At 44.5% G+C, this 15,603-nt stretch overlaps 1 protein-coding gene across 1 annotated transcript; it reads right to left on the reverse strand.

The window, feature by feature from the left end:
- Positions 1-4,645, reverse strand: LOC123139642 (anaphase-promoting complex subunit 10). Its single transcript, XM_044559386.1, has 7 exons — positions 4,577-4,645; positions 4,175-4,392; positions 3,673-3,885; positions 3,435-3,588; positions 2,046-2,116; positions 630-734; positions 1-393 (listed from the first exon to the last, which is right to left on the reverse strand). Exons 1-7 carry the CDS (start codon positions 4,643-4,645, stop codon positions 324-326), a joined length of 900 nt encoding a protein of 299 aa, XP_044415321.1. The 3' UTR covers positions 1-323.
- Positions 4,646-15,603: the final 10,958 nt, after the last annotated feature.

The raw sequence follows: 15,603 nt of genomic DNA on the forward strand, positions 1-15,603 counted from the left end.
CAATGGAATGGAAAAAACATCTTCTTAAAAAAAAGATAGAAAAAAACTTCTTCTCCACTGATGGAATGTAATACAAGATCAGCTACATGGTAGATTTGTCTCAAAAAAAGAAAAAGCTACATGGTAGATGTTCAGAGAGACACCATGATGATGCTTCAGCGGCAACTCGATCCACAATAACATAGGCTGAACACTTCATCGGCTACTTAGTCCATGTCGGCGTTCTTACAAAAGCGCGCAGGCCACAATCAAGGTCTGCACCTTGACCGTGGATGATCCCTCCCAAGTGACATGAGGTGGCGAGGGTTCACGGAATCTCAGTCTCACCTGACGGTGGAATACATTATGCATTCCCTGGAAATGAGGATGAAAGGCTGGTGGGGAACGGGGTTCCTGAAACACAAGATAACAAACAGGGCCTGAGTAAAAACCACGAGACCTAAGTGGGTCATTAGTGTGTATAAACTGTCTGTTATTCGCACATAAAATGTCTAAGTACCATTTTTATATCTAAACTGGCGGTGCTTGGATTTAATCTTTTTCATCAAAGAAAATGTAGAAATAGTTGACCATATATTCTCTTTTGTATGTGTTACGGAATGCAAAAAGATGGTTGGTTGGCTGCTTATGGTCGTGGCCCGTATATCTTGATTTGTCGGACATGAGTGTCCCTCCCGTTCAGGTGATTGGCCAACACCGCAATTTGGAGCATAAATGTATGAACGAATGTTTCTCTGCACAAACATGCCAAGAAAGAGAATTATAAAGAATGCACCTGCCTGCAAAGGCCATACGCTTTAGCAGTGGGATCCAAATAGTGCCACTCGTAAATTAGTTCTGAAAACCTTGTGTATTTCTAGAGTATATACTCATGGGCAAATTATATGCCTCATGGCAAGCTAATTAATGAGATATTATTATTAGACTGAAATGAGTGAGCTGCAGCGTCCGATATACTTGACACATCGACGGAATATATTAATTAGTAATAGAGGCTGACATTTTAGATATTCATGCATTAGTACTAGTATAAGTGACATTTTAGATACTCCTACAGGAACTTCAAGATACAATTTTGACCACTAGTTTGCTTGTAGTGTTTTCCTTTCTTCAGAAAAACAAGAGGGCTGACCCCGGCCTTGTATCGGTATACACATATCCCTCAATCAATTATTGTAGAGCTTACACAGTACTTTCTCTGTCCAGGTTTATTAGTCCCTCCTATTTTGGATCGAATTTTAACCTTAGATTTAACTAGCAAAACATAAGTTATAGGTACCTTAAAAATAGTATCATGAGAAACTTCTTTCAAACAAGAATCCAACAATATATTTTTTGGGGCACTCTAACTTATATTTTGCTAGTTTGCTACTACTAAAGATGACAGTCTACACTACTCTAAAATTTATAAGGCTGAAGCTGAAAATTAACTTGAAAAGAAAATCAAATAAGTTTGGACTGATCATGGTGGAGAGTACTTCTCGAATGAGTTCAATTTAATTTGTACGGAACATGGTATTATTCATGAGAGGATGCCTCACTGTTCACCCCAATCAAATGGGGTTGCTGAACGAAAAAACGTACTCTAACATGCCAAGAAAGAGAATTAAAGTATGCAACTGCCTGCAAAGGCCATACACATAAGCAGTGGGATCCAAATAGTGTCACTTATAAATTAGTTCCGAAAACCTTGTATATTTCTAGAGTATACTCAGTGGGCAAATTATATGCCTCATGGCAAGCTAATGGGATATTATCTGACTGAAATGAGTTAGCTGCAGTGTCTGATATACTTGACACTTCGACAGAGTACCTAAGTTTGTCAAAGCCTAAGGAAAATTATGCAAAGCAGTGGCATGCACAGGCAGTATGCTGAAAATTTGTGACATCCAAGATGTCAAAACAGAATTTTATCATCATGGAAATTCCAAAAAGAGAAATGCATATTATGTCATCAGATGGTAGTGTGAGCTATACCTTCTGAAATGTCAATGCTAGAGGAAGGAAAATAAAGGCATCATAGGGTTTAAGTTACAAAATCGTACCGGGGATCAGTGCCAGATAATGATATATGAACCCATCCTACTGGCTTTGAAAGTTCCACCGTTTTAATTTCCTGGAAGCATGGTATATATAATGGTTCATCATTTGAGATCAAGATAATACTGGCACTGTAAATTTGAATTTCCAAGGATCAGTTGAGTGCCCAATGGACAACTACACGCAATGCAAAATCATTGCAGAATATTACTGTAAATGTAATCCTATGATACGTCAGAATATGGTGCAACAATAAGGTAGTGTAATAATCCTAAGACATCAGACTATTCAAGCTGCAGCAGTTTTTTATTTTTACTCAGGACACATTAAGTCATGCTTCCGTACCAAAACTTTCATTTGGACATGTTAGAACCTGATGGACGTGCATGATTTTTTTTTAAACATAGTGCATTTTGAAGTAGGCAAAACATATCTCAAATATAGTGCCCCCCCATCCAGGCGTGCAAAATCCGCTTTATTTCTTATATAGTTCAATTGAATTTACAAAGTACTAGTTAGCTGTCAAAATTTGTGAACAAAAATGTACATGGTTGGAAAACATGCCTGTAAAATACTGGAACCTGGTTAGTTATGGGCAATAAGACTTGGTGCATTCCAAAAACCGAAGGACATTAGGTTCAGCTAAAGACAAGTATGTTTGTGCGAACACGGCACTACCTTTTGTGGTTGGCAAGTCACCGGCAAGCATGCCAAATGATATATTTGTGAAAGGTGCACCATGACACACAAAACTGTGATGTGCCACAGCTGTGGCAACAATCCACATACTGACTGCCACAAATAAACAAAAGAGAAAAAATAGCAAATGTAGCAGTGAAACTACCAGCTGAAAGGCCGACACTGCTCATCTTTTTTCACACTTGCTCAACAGTTTGGACATAGCAGGAAAGCTAGTGCTGCTCAGGTAATATAAAGGTAACAAATATGAATACTCCATGAAGTTCTGAAGAACATAAAATTTTAGTGGCCACTGGCTAAAGCCGTTTAGGCATGCATATTTGAGTTCTAAACTGAACCATAACTAGTGAATGAACGCATGCATATCTTAAGGTAAACACTGTCTGAGCTGAAATGGCGCTTTTGTTCTTTCATGACAATTTACTGCTTGCCTGATTTTCCCCACAATATCATGTTGTTTTCCTGTTTGCTGCTAAAAATAATTTTATTTCAATACAAAGAACTTTATTGAATTGCAAACGTTTAGTGCGCCAAGATTACTTTTATTATCAAGCAACAATTTTCGCCACAGCTCTCACCATCGAGCACAGATCATGACTTAGACTTCAGAGATACATGTGTGCTATCACTAGCCACCGCAGAAGGCCCTGAACATTCTCGAAACGATATATCGCGGAGTAGCCGGAGGGGGTCACCTTGAGATTGTGGAAGCCGTCGCCGGCCCGGATGGAGATCTTGCTCGGCGTGTAGCTCTCGTCCAACTTGAAATCCACGTACAGCACAACAAGCTGCCGCTGCACCTTCTTCTGGAACTGGATGTTGAGCAAGTGCGGGTGCGCACCGTCCGACCTGACAATACACCCAAAACAGATACAGTGATTCCCTGAGAAACAAAGAGGGAGAGATTTCGATGCAGGGGAAGAGGGCGCTCACTGCCAGTAGGTGTCGAGGCTGTCATCGCGTAGGGAGGCGGCGCCATTGCCGGGTTTGCTGGAGCTGACGCTCCAGACGGCCGTCTTGGCCATCTCTCGCATGTCGCCCTCCAGCGAGAGCTCCTGGCAGCCCTTCAGCCGTCCTGCCGTGGAGTCTCCCAGCGTCGGAGTGGCCGCCGCCTCCTGCTCGCCGTCGGACTCCCAGGCCAAAAAACTAAGGGCAAAAAATCGCCCCCAAAGATTACCCCAGTTTTAAGGCATACCAAAAGTCAAGATCCTCCTCTCACAGGAACAAAGATTACTAAAATTAAAATTATTATTTTTTACGAAAAGGGTTTCTACATTGAACTAATAAACTCTATACTACAGGAGCTAACCATCAATAATGTTGAACATTTGAACTAATCTATTGAAAGGGAAAAATCATTCAAGTCAGCGAGGCATCAAGTAGTGCAAGAGGGAATTAGGATTTGGGAAAGGTCAGAGGGGCTGAGGGGGGATACCGTGCGGAGGCGGGACGCCGGAGGCAGCGGAAGGCCGGATGGGCAGGCGGCAAACCTCCTGGGCGAGCAGCAACACTTCCTGGGCGAGTGGCGATGCGGGGTCGCCTGGGCACTCTCCTGGACAAGTGGCGGCGGCGACGAACGGCGGCGACCGGGAAGGGGTTTGGTTGCTCAGCAGGCTCCTCCTCTCGAGTCAGTTTAGTTCGTGGGCTGCTTGTCTGGGCCCAGCAGGGCGCAAGCTAGTTAGTGGGCTGTGATCCTGGTTTGCCTGGGCCAGCTGCGCCTTTCGCCGAAATCAGTTAAAGTTCATTCACAAGCTTCTCGGGGCGACTATAGTCGCCACCGATTAAATCCCTGTTGTTTTTTTCCCTCTCGTTAGGGTTTTAGTCCTCCCGGGGCGACTATAGTCGCCGCCGTCAAGATCTTGATTTCCCCGCCCCGATCACCGGCCGCCGCACTTTGCGATCGCATCAGGATCTTCTCCTGGGCTTTGCGCGAGGCGGGGGGAGATCGGGGGGTTGGGGCTGCTGCTGCAAGGCTCGGTTTTTGTCTCAATCCGGTTAGGGTTCCAGAGAAGATGTCTTCGAGCGCGGCTCAGGATGCGATGGCCGCAGGCTCATCGGGGACAGATGATGTGGAAAAGATGATGAGGGAATTGGGGCTTCGAGAAGAAGACCTCGACGATGTGATCATTGATGAGAAGGAGGTGCTGCCGGAAGCAGCCAGATGGATCGCCCTTGCAAGGGTGCACTCCGAGAAGACGTATAGCCAATACTGGTTTTTCAAGAATATGAGATCAGCGTGGGATCTGGCGCAGGAGGCGAATTTCAAGCCTCTGGAGGATAATCTGTATACCATCCAATTCTCGTGCTTAGGGGATTGGGAGAGAGTCATGCGTGATGGACCTTGGCACTTCAGGGGTGATGCGGTGATCATCAAGCCTTATGATGGGATCACGAAGCCGTTCACAGTTCAGCTAGACACCATAAAGATATGGGCTCAAATCCATGATGTACCACAGCTATATGCTTACCTGGTGCTGTCACATGGCGCTAAGCTTGGAGAGGTGCTGTTCACGGAGCCACAGTCACAAGATTTTAAGGGTAATTTTCATCGTGTTTGGGTGAGGGTCTATGTCTCTAAACCTCTCAAGAATGATGTATCCATGATTCGTGATGGCAATAGGCAGATTTACAGGGTCAGATATGAAAAGCTCCCGGATTGGTGTGCGGTCTGCGGGATGCTTGGCCACCAATACAAGGAGCATGGCAATGGGATACACCCTCCTTCAGCTTTAGTCTTTAAGGATCTGAGGGCAGGCTGGTTTTTGCGTACTGGCCGGGGTCCGGGTGAGGGACGAGGCCGGAGAGGAGGCCGAAGGGGTGGTCGATCAGACGGCCAAGGAAGGAGCGCTCAGTACCAGCCTTACCATGGTGATAATGGTTCTGAGGAGGATCTAGACGACGACAATGATGTTGTGATGAAGGAGGCTGAGAATAACAGAAAGAGGGTGGCAGATCTAGCAGTGGGGAAGAGTGTGATGCCGGCAGGGAATCATGTAACCACAAGCAATGGACAGCAAGCTACGTTGGCTCTCCCAGCTCCCGCTGTCCCTCCTAGCCCGAATAGTAAGCAGGAGCCCAAGAGGACAAAGATGCAGAAAGATGATGGCAAGAGCAACGTGGACAAGACTGGAGTACAAGGCAAGGGTGACATAATATTGGCGGGCCTCGAGGGGCGCCGCCGAGGCCAATGAGTACCTTATGTTGGAACTGTCGTGGCGCGGGCAACGCCGCGACAGTTCCTGAGCTTCGCAACTTCGCGAGGCAGTTTGCCCCTACCCTACTGTGTATAGTTGAGACACAAATCGAAGGAGCTAGGGTAGAAGCTTTAGCTAGTACTCTTGGTTATGATAAATCATATGCTGTTGATAGCCGTGGTAGAAGCGGTGGTATTGGACTGTTTTGGAATGATTCAATAAAAGTGGAGATTCTTGGCTATTCTGACTATCATTTAGATGTGTCTGTAGAGGAAGAAGAACAGGAAATATGGCGGATGACTTGTGTGTACGGTGAGGCTCAAACACACCTTGGGCACCAAACTTGGCAGGTTTTGAAAAACATTAGTACTTTGAGTACTCTTCCTTGGCTCTGTATAGGCGATTTCAACGAAGTTTTACGTCCGAACGAACATGAGGGGGTTGGACAGCGTAGTAACGCTCAAATCTAGGCCTTCAGGGACGCTACGGATGTTTGCATGCTGCTGGACTTAGGCTATAAGGGTAATTTTTGGACTTTTGAAAAAAAGGTGGTGGGGGGTACCTACACACGGTGTCATCTAGACAGAGCAATGGCGAATGCGGAATGGCTAGCGAGGTTCCCTTTGGCATCAGTATCACACCTTACGTGTGCCACATCAGACCACTCTCCTATCTTGCTTGACTATGGAAACAGGACATCTGAAAGAGGGGAGAGACCTTTCAAATACGAGCTAATGTGGGAGACACATGAGGGGCTCAAAACGATCTTGTCAGAAGGATGGGCTAGGGAACCACCATGCAGTAGCGTGGAACAGATGCGTGACAAGCTGCGGAGCCTTGCAGGCGGGCAGACCAGATGGAGCAAGGACACTTTCGGAAGTGTTAGGAAGGAAATTAAGAGGCTAAAGCAAATGCTGGAGGAGCTCAGGGGCGACCCACTGAGAGCGGGACCTTCTCATGTAGAACTAAAGATCAACGAGCAACTGATCGAGATGTATCACAGAGAGGAGATCATGTGGAGACAACGGGCAAGGGTCGAGTGGCTTTCGGAGGGAGACAAGAATACCAAATTCTTTCACCTTCGCGCGAGCCTCCGCAGGAAGAAAAACATGGTGAAAGCCTTACAAAACTCTCTGGGTGCTGTTGTCTCGGATCCGGCCGAACTCCGGGACATGGCAAACATGTTCTACCGAAATCTGTATACTACGGAGGGTGTTAGTAACATGGAAGAAGTGCTGGAGTAGGTCCCGCGGAAGGTGACGGAGGAGATGAACGCATCACTTTGTGCTCCATACACAAATGAAGAGGTAAAAAATGCTTTGTTTCAAATGTTTCCTACCAAGGCGCCGGGCCCGGATGGCTTTCCCGCACACTTTTATCAGCGACATTGGGATGTATGTGGTGAAGAGGTTACCAAGGTTGTCCTAAGCATAGTCCGTGGGGAAGAAAGTCCTGAATGCATCAATGATACAGTGTTGGTTCTTATTCCGAAGGTAACAAATCCTACTGCTTTGTCTCAGTTTCGACCTATTAGTCTTTGCAATGTATTGTAAAAAATCGCATCCAACGTGGTAGCCAATAGGTTGAAGATCATATTACCTGATACTATTTCGGAGGAGCAGTCTGCATTTGTGCCAGGGAGGCAAATTACGGATAACATCATTTGTGCGTATGAATGTTTGCATTTTATGAAGCGGTCCAGGGCGAAGTCAAACAGTTTTTGTGCACTGAAGTTGGATATGATGAAGGCCTATGATAGGCTAGAGTGGACATACTTGAGAGCTATCATGACTAAACTTGGTTTTGCAGAACAGTGGATAAACACAGTCATGGCTATGGTTTCATCGGTCTCTTTTTCAGTTCTTTTCAATGGTGAGAAGCTTGATCCTTTCAAACCTACCAGAGGAATCCGGCAGGGAGACCCAATCTCCCCCTACTTATTCTTGATTGCAGCAGAAGGCCTTTCGTGCCTCCTGAAATCCAGTTCTCAGTCATCACTAGCAGGTATCAAGGTGGCCCCCGCGGCTCCAACCATTAACCACCTTCTATTTGCAGATGAAAACCTGTTGCTTTTCAAGGCGAGTGTAGAGGGAGCAGTTGCAGTGTCAAACCTGCTAGAGAAATATTGTGATGCTTCGGGGCAAAGGATAAACCATGATAAATCCTCCATATTTTTCAGTAAGGGGTGTCCGGGTCCCACCAGAACAAAGGTGAAGAATTCTTTACAGGTCCAAAACGAGTCCTTGTCTGAACGGTATCTGGAAATGCCAACTGATGTGGGTCAGTCAAAGAATGGAACTTTTAAATACCTGAGAGATAGAATATGGGAAAAGATCAAAGGTTGGATGGGGAAGCTGCTGTCCTCGGCGGGCAAAGAAGTTTTGATTAAGGTTGTGGCACAAGCGATACCTGTTTATTCCATGGCATGCTTCCGGTTGCCGCGGGGGCTTTGCGAGAACATCACATCGATCATAAGGCAATTCTGGTGGGGGAGTAAGCAGGGCAGAAGGAAGCCCAGTTGGGTGTCATGGGATGTGATGACGAGACCGAAATATATGGGGGGCCTCGGACTCAGAGACATGGAGATTTTTAACCTAGCACTTCTTGCACGGCAGGCTTGGCGCACAATGGTTTCGGAATCCTCATTAAGCTCCAGGATCCTAAAATCAGTTTACTTTCTAGACTGTTCATTGCTAGACGCAGAGGTGGGGTCTCATCCATTGCAGATTTGGAGGGCCATTTTGGATGGCCAGGACATTTTGGAACAAGGCTTGATCAGGAGGATTGGAGACGGAGAAACCACAGACATTTGGGAACACAACTGGATACCGAAGGAGAGCTTCAAAAGACCTATAACTTCTCTGGTGCAGCATCCTCCTACTAGAGTAGCGCAACTCATCAGTGCATCTACTGCGTCCTGGAATGAAGGACTAGTTCGGTCTATTTTCACTCCCTTTGACTCTGAGGAAATCCTAAAGATACCACTGTGTACGCGTACAGTTTCAGACTTCTGGGCATGGCACGAGGAACGACGTGGTATTTTCAGTGTTGGCTCGGCATACCGTATGATTTTGAGAACAAAAATCAATCGAGAGGCATGGCTGCATGAAACGGAAGGATCGTCATTTGTTCAGCATGAAAGCAAGAATTGGAGCAGCATCTGGCACATCCAAGTACCTTCAAAGCTCAAGATGTTCGTATGGAGGTTAGCTAGACAGTCTATGCCATGCGGTGAGTTGCTTATGCATCGCCATATGTCGACAGAAGATACATGCAATCTCTGCGGGGCGAGAGACACATGGAAGCATGCGTTACTAACATGTCCGATGTCCAGCAGTGTATGGGCGCCGGCCCCTGAACATCTGGTGCAACATCTTGTTGATCGCCAAGAGGAGAGCCCAAAGGACTGGTTATTTGTGCTACATGATATACTAAGTAAGGAAGATTTTGTTCGGCTTGTTGTCACGTTATGGGCAATTTGGGGGGCGAGGAGGAAAGCAATCCACGAGGCCATATTCCAGTCACCATTATCGATACATGGGTTCATCATGCATTACCTGGCTGAGCTTCAAGTGTTGAATACAGTATCGTCGAAGCCGGCGGCAACAAAGGCCGTTAGATCGACTATCTGGCAACCGCCGGTAGCGGACAGTGCAAAAGTAAACGTGGATGCTGCAGTACCCCAACACAGAAGATATGGAGCTGTAGGTGCGATAAGCAGGAGCGCTGATGGGTCGTTCCTGGGAGCCTCATCCCTAGTGTTCAGACATGTTTTAGAACCGGAGACTTTGGAAGCATTGGCCATTCGAGAAGCCCTTGCTTTATCAGATGATTTATACCTGCGGAGGATCCATGTGGCGTCTGACTGCAAAGTGGTGGTTGAGGATATTACGAAGGAGAATGCATCTCGGTATGGAGCAATCATACATGAAATAATAGATCACTCATCGTTTTTTGATTTTTGTAAGTTTAGCCATGAATTTAGGAGCTCAAATTATGAGGCTCACAATTTAGCGAAGCATGCACTTTCTCTAGGGGTTGGCTGCCATGTTTGGTTAGGCCAGCCCGGAGATCTTCCGTTCGTCCCTGTAAACATTGTGACGGTTTAATAAAAGCTTCGCGAGATTGTCTCAGAAAAACAAGCTTCTCAAACGCTGACAAATGACGTGCTGCATGTGCGTTATCGTAACATAAGGGTTTTTCATTTTAATTGAGTTGTTTATTTAAAATATATTTTTCCTTAAGCCTTGCATCGAGATCCCATACTAATAGGTTTCAACAAACTTTTACTTCACAAAAAACTAAAAATAAACGAAAACTGAATACCAGCAAAGCAAAAAGAAAAAGAAAATAGGAAAAATAAAAACAAAGACCAAAAGCACGGTTGTGAGTTTAAACTTTTGTTACTTTTTTTATAAACTAAATGTACCTCTCGTGGAAGCATATATATTCTTTCATGATAATCAAATACATGCTTCTCATGGAAGCATGATTTTTTTTTCATTTTTGAGAAGCACAGTTGTGCTCCTCACGGAAGCAAATTTGTGTTTCTTATGGAAACACAAATAAACATAATTATGCTTCTCGCGAAAGCAAATCTGTGTTACCACCAAAAAAACATATGCTTAGATTTTTCTTCCTTTCAGGAAGTACAACTCAAGGAAGCAACTATGTTCCTCGAGGCCACAACAATGATCCTTGTGGGAGCCCTGCAAGGATAACACTTAGTTATTAACTATTTCTCGTCTGTTGTGAGGCAAAAGCTCCATCCCCGCATTGGATTGTACTTTTAGTTTTTGTTCTTCTTATGTTTTTATCTTTTCTTTCTTATTACGTGCATTTTTGTTTTGTTTTTTCTTGGTTTCTTTTGTTGTTTTATATTTTACTTTTCTTTTTATATTTTCTCATTTTCCATTTTTTCAACTCATGCGTATTTTTCTAACACATGGTGTACATTTTTAGTATACAGAAGAAACATTGCCTATACATGTTTAAAATATCTAGATACATGTTTTTATTATAAGTTTTGATGTCTATTTTTCATACACGTTATAAATTATTTATATACATCTCAAACACATTTTTACATGTTTAAAATTTCCAAAATACATTATTATTAATTTTTTTAGAATATATGCTTTCATGTCTACTTTTTCCGTACACATTGAGAATTTTCTTACACATAAGGAACACTTTTATACACGTTTAACATTTCTTAAATACATTATTTATAAATTTATGATTCAATGTCTACCTTTTTCATACACATTGTACATGCTTTGTATACATCAGGGACATTTTTATACACATTTAATATTTTCAAAATACATGATTAACTTTTTTTCAAGTATATATTTTGATGTCAACATTTTTCTCATACATGTTGTTCATTTTTCGTGGACATTGGAAACCTTTTGTTATATAGGTTAAATATTTTTCAAATACATAATTAAGATTTTTTAAATATATGCTGGAATGCCTACTTTTTTTCATACATGATGGGAGTAGGCTTGCTTTTCAAATGTATGTTGGGATGCCTACACTTTTTTCACATACATGTCTGCGGTAGGAGCTACAATCGGAGACGACAGGTGTTGTGATTGGTGGCGGATGGAGTTGAAGGCCGGCGACCAGCAGGTGACAAGGTGCTACAGTCGGCCACACGATTGATGCGGAACCGCGGTCGTTGGTGTTGCAACCTCTGATGAGGAAGCAACAAAAAGAGACGGCGGCCATAATCATGTGGATGTTTTTTTCCTTTCAGCGGTGCTGCGACGCGGGCGGCAGTCGTCGCCGATGCCAGTAGGTGCTTTTTCCCTCCGATGAGATGTGCTAGGTGATGGGGCGTTTGTCGAAATTTTCCTTTTTTCGTCCTATACGTGTGAGAGTTGGAGGGGAATGAAGATAACACTCTTAATCAAACTGTTGTTCATGGATAGACCGGACACACACATGGCGACCGGCCGAAAATTGGGTCGGTTGACTGGCGCCTATCGTTCGCCTTTTTCCACAGTTTTGTTTGAACGGAGGCGTCAATAAGTGGTGGTAGATAAAAGAACCCATTAAATTTCTCTGCCTGTTTTCATCGAACACCCTAGAGAGTAGGGTGAAAATATGGGGGAGTTTGATGTATCTGAGCGGTGTCCAGTGGCGGCAACCTTGTCCCACTAGTAGAAAACATGGTTTTGGTTCAGGTCAGAAAAGGGCATTAATCCCGGTTCTCCTACGAAATGGGAGCAATGGGTGCATCAGTCCCGTTTCGTGAGGCCAGGGCGCCGGCCGGGCCTCAGGGGCCATTGGTCCCGGTTCGTCTGACCCCTTTGGTCTCAGTTCCAGACACGAACCGGGACCAAAGGGCCTCGCTCCTCGCGCTGCCCTTTAGTCCCGGTTGGTGGCTGGAACCGGCACTAAAGAGCAGGCTTTTGTCCTGGTTCTAGCCACCAACCGGGACTAAAGAGATGCTTATACATATGCTCGCCCATGCCTGCTCACTTTGCTTTTTAGCCAGCCGACGTGTGCAGGTGTGTGTTTCTCTGCTCACCTCCTATGCACATGATGTTGGGAAATGTAGCATGCAATTTCAAAAACAATCCTATGCTCATGCAACATCTATCTAGGAGATGCATAACAACGAGAGGGGAGAGTGTGTCCACATACCCTCATAGACCGAAAGCGGAAGCGTTTGCCAACGCGGTTGATGTAGTCGAACTTCTTCTCGTTCCGACCGATCAAGTACCGAACGTACGGCACCTCCGAGTTCTGCACATGTTCAGCTCAATGACGTCCCTCGAACTCTTGATCTAGCAGAGTGTCGAGGAAGTAGAAGAGTTCCGTTAGCATGACAGAGTGGTGACGGTGAAGTTATCCGTGCAGGGCTTCGCCTAAGCACTATGTGAATATGACCGGAGGCGTAAACTGTGGAGGGGGCGCCGCACACGGCTAACAATCGTTGGTGTGTGTTCTAGGCGCCCCTCCCCATGTATATGTAGGTGGGAGGGGAAGAGAGACAGGCTTGGGGCGCCCAAGTAGGAGGAATCCTACTTGGGCTCCCTAGTCCAATCCCCCCTCCTTTCCTTTTACCAGAAGAGGGAAAAGAGGGAATAGGGAAGGATGAAGGAAAGGGGGGCCGAACCCCCACCTCCTTCTTCTATTCGGCCTCCTACCATAAGGGGGCATGCCACCCGTTCTGGGCTGGTGTGCTCCCCTCCTATGGCCCATATGGCCCATTATTCCCCCCGGGGGGTTCCGGTAACCACCCCCCGGTACTCCGATATATACCCTATACACTCCGGAACACTTCCGGTGTCCGAATACTATCATCCTATATATCAATCTTTACCTCTCGACCATTCTGAGACTCCTCGTCATGTCTGTGATCTCATCCAGGACTCCGAACAACATTCGGTCACCAAATCACATAACTCATATAATACAACATCGTCATCGAATGTTAAGCGTGCGGACCCTTCGGGTTCGAGAACTATGTAGACATGACCGAGACACCTGTCTGGTCAATAACCAATAACGGAACCTGGATGCTCACATTGGCTCCCACATATTCTACGAAGATCTTTATCGGTCGAACCGTTATGACAACATACGGTATTCCCTTTGTCATCGGTATGTAGTTGCCCGAGATTCAATCAACGGTATCTTCATACCTAGTTCAATCTCGTTACCGGCAAGTCTCTTTACTCGTTCTGTAATGCATCATCCTGCAACTAACTCATTAGTCACTTTGCTTGCAAGGCTTCTTATGATGTGCATTACTGAGAGGGCCCAGATATACCTCTCCGATACTCGGAGTGACAAATCCTAATCTCGATCTATGCCAACCCAACAAACACCTTCGGACATACCTGTAGAGCATCTTTATAATCACCCAGTTACGTTGTGACGTTTGATAGCGCACAAAGCATTCCTCCGGTATCCGGGAGTTGCATAATCTCATAGTCGGAGGAATATGTATTTGACATGAAGAAAGCAGTAGCAAGAAAACTGAATGATCATTATGCTAAGCTAATGGATGGGTCTTGTACATCACATCATTCTCCTAATGATGTGATCTTGTTCATCAAATGACAACACATGTCTATGGCTAGGAAACTTAACCATCTTTGATTAACGAGCTAGTCAAGTAGAGGCATACTAGGGACACGGTGTTTTGTCTATGTATCCACACATGCATTAGGTTTCCGGTTAATACAATTCTAGCATGAATAATAACATTTATCATGAAATAAGGAAATATAAAATAACAACTTTATTATTGCCTCTAGGGCATATTTCCTTTAGTCCACCACTTGCACTAGAGTCAATAATCTAGATTACATTGTAATGATTCTAACACCCATGGAGTCTTGGTGGTGATCATGTTTTGATCATGGAAGAGGCCTAGTCAAAGGGTCTGCTACATTCAGATCCATATGTATTTTGCAAATCTCTATGTCTCCCTCCTTGACTAGATCACGGATGGAGTTGAAGCATCTCTTGATGCGTTTTGTCTTTTTGTGGAATCTGGATTCCTTTGCCAAGGCAATTGTTCCAGTATTGTCATAAAAGATTTTCATTGGACCCGACGCACTAGGTATTACACCTAGATCGGATATGAACTCCTTCATCCAGACTCCTTCATTTGCTGCTTCCGAAGCAGCTATGTACTCCGCTTCACACGTAGATCCCGCCATGACGCTTTGCTTGGATCTGCACCAACTGACAGCTCCACCATTCAGTAAAAATACGTATCTGGTTTGTGACTTAGAGTCATCCGGATCAGTGTCAAAGCTAGCATCGACGTAACCATTTACGACGAGCTCTTTGTCACCTCCATAAACGACAAACATATCCTTAGTCCCTTTTAGGTACTTCAGGATGTAATTTCTTGACCGCTGTCCAGTGATCCACTCCTGGATTACTATGGTACCTCCCTGCTAAACTTATAGCAAGGCACACATCAGGTCTGGTACACAACATAACATACATGATAGAACCTATGGCTGAGGCATATAGGGAATGACTTTTATTTTCTCTCTATATTTCTACAATGGTCGGGCATTGATTCTGACTCAACTTCACACCTTGTAACACAGGCAAGAACCCTTTCTTTGACTGATCCATTTTGAACTTCTTCAAAACTTTGTCAAGGTATGTGCTTTGTGAAAGTCCTATTAAGCGTCTTGATATATATCTATAGATCTTGATGCCCAATATATAAGCAGCTTCACCGAGGTCTTTCATTCAAAACTTTTATTAAAGTATCCTTTTATGCTATCCAGAAATTCTACATCATTTCCAATCAACAATATGTCATCCACGTATAAGATTAGAAATGCTACAGAGCTCCCACTCATTTTTTTGTAAATACAAGCTTCTCCAAAAGTCTGTATAAAACCATATGCTTTGATCACCTCATCAAAGCGTATATTCCAACTCCGAGATGCTTGCACCAGTCCATAAATGGATCGCTGGAGCTTGCACACTTTGTTAGCACCTTTACGATCGACAAAACCTTCGGGTTGCATCATATACAACTCTTCTTTAAGAAATCCATGAAGGAATGCAGTTTTGACGTCCATTTGCCAGATTTCATAATCGTAAAATGTCACGACCGGTTTTCCGGGTAATAAATTTCCAGAAAAGACCGTCGTGCTCATCAGCCCCAGGATTACTG

This window comes from Triticum aestivum, chromosome 6B (assembly GCF_018294505.1).
Source record: "Triticum aestivum cultivar Chinese Spring chromosome 6B, IWGSC CS RefSeq v2.1, whole genome shotgun sequence".
Taxonomy (NCBI): Eukaryota; Viridiplantae; Streptophyta; class Magnoliopsida; order Poales; family Poaceae; genus Triticum; species Triticum aestivum.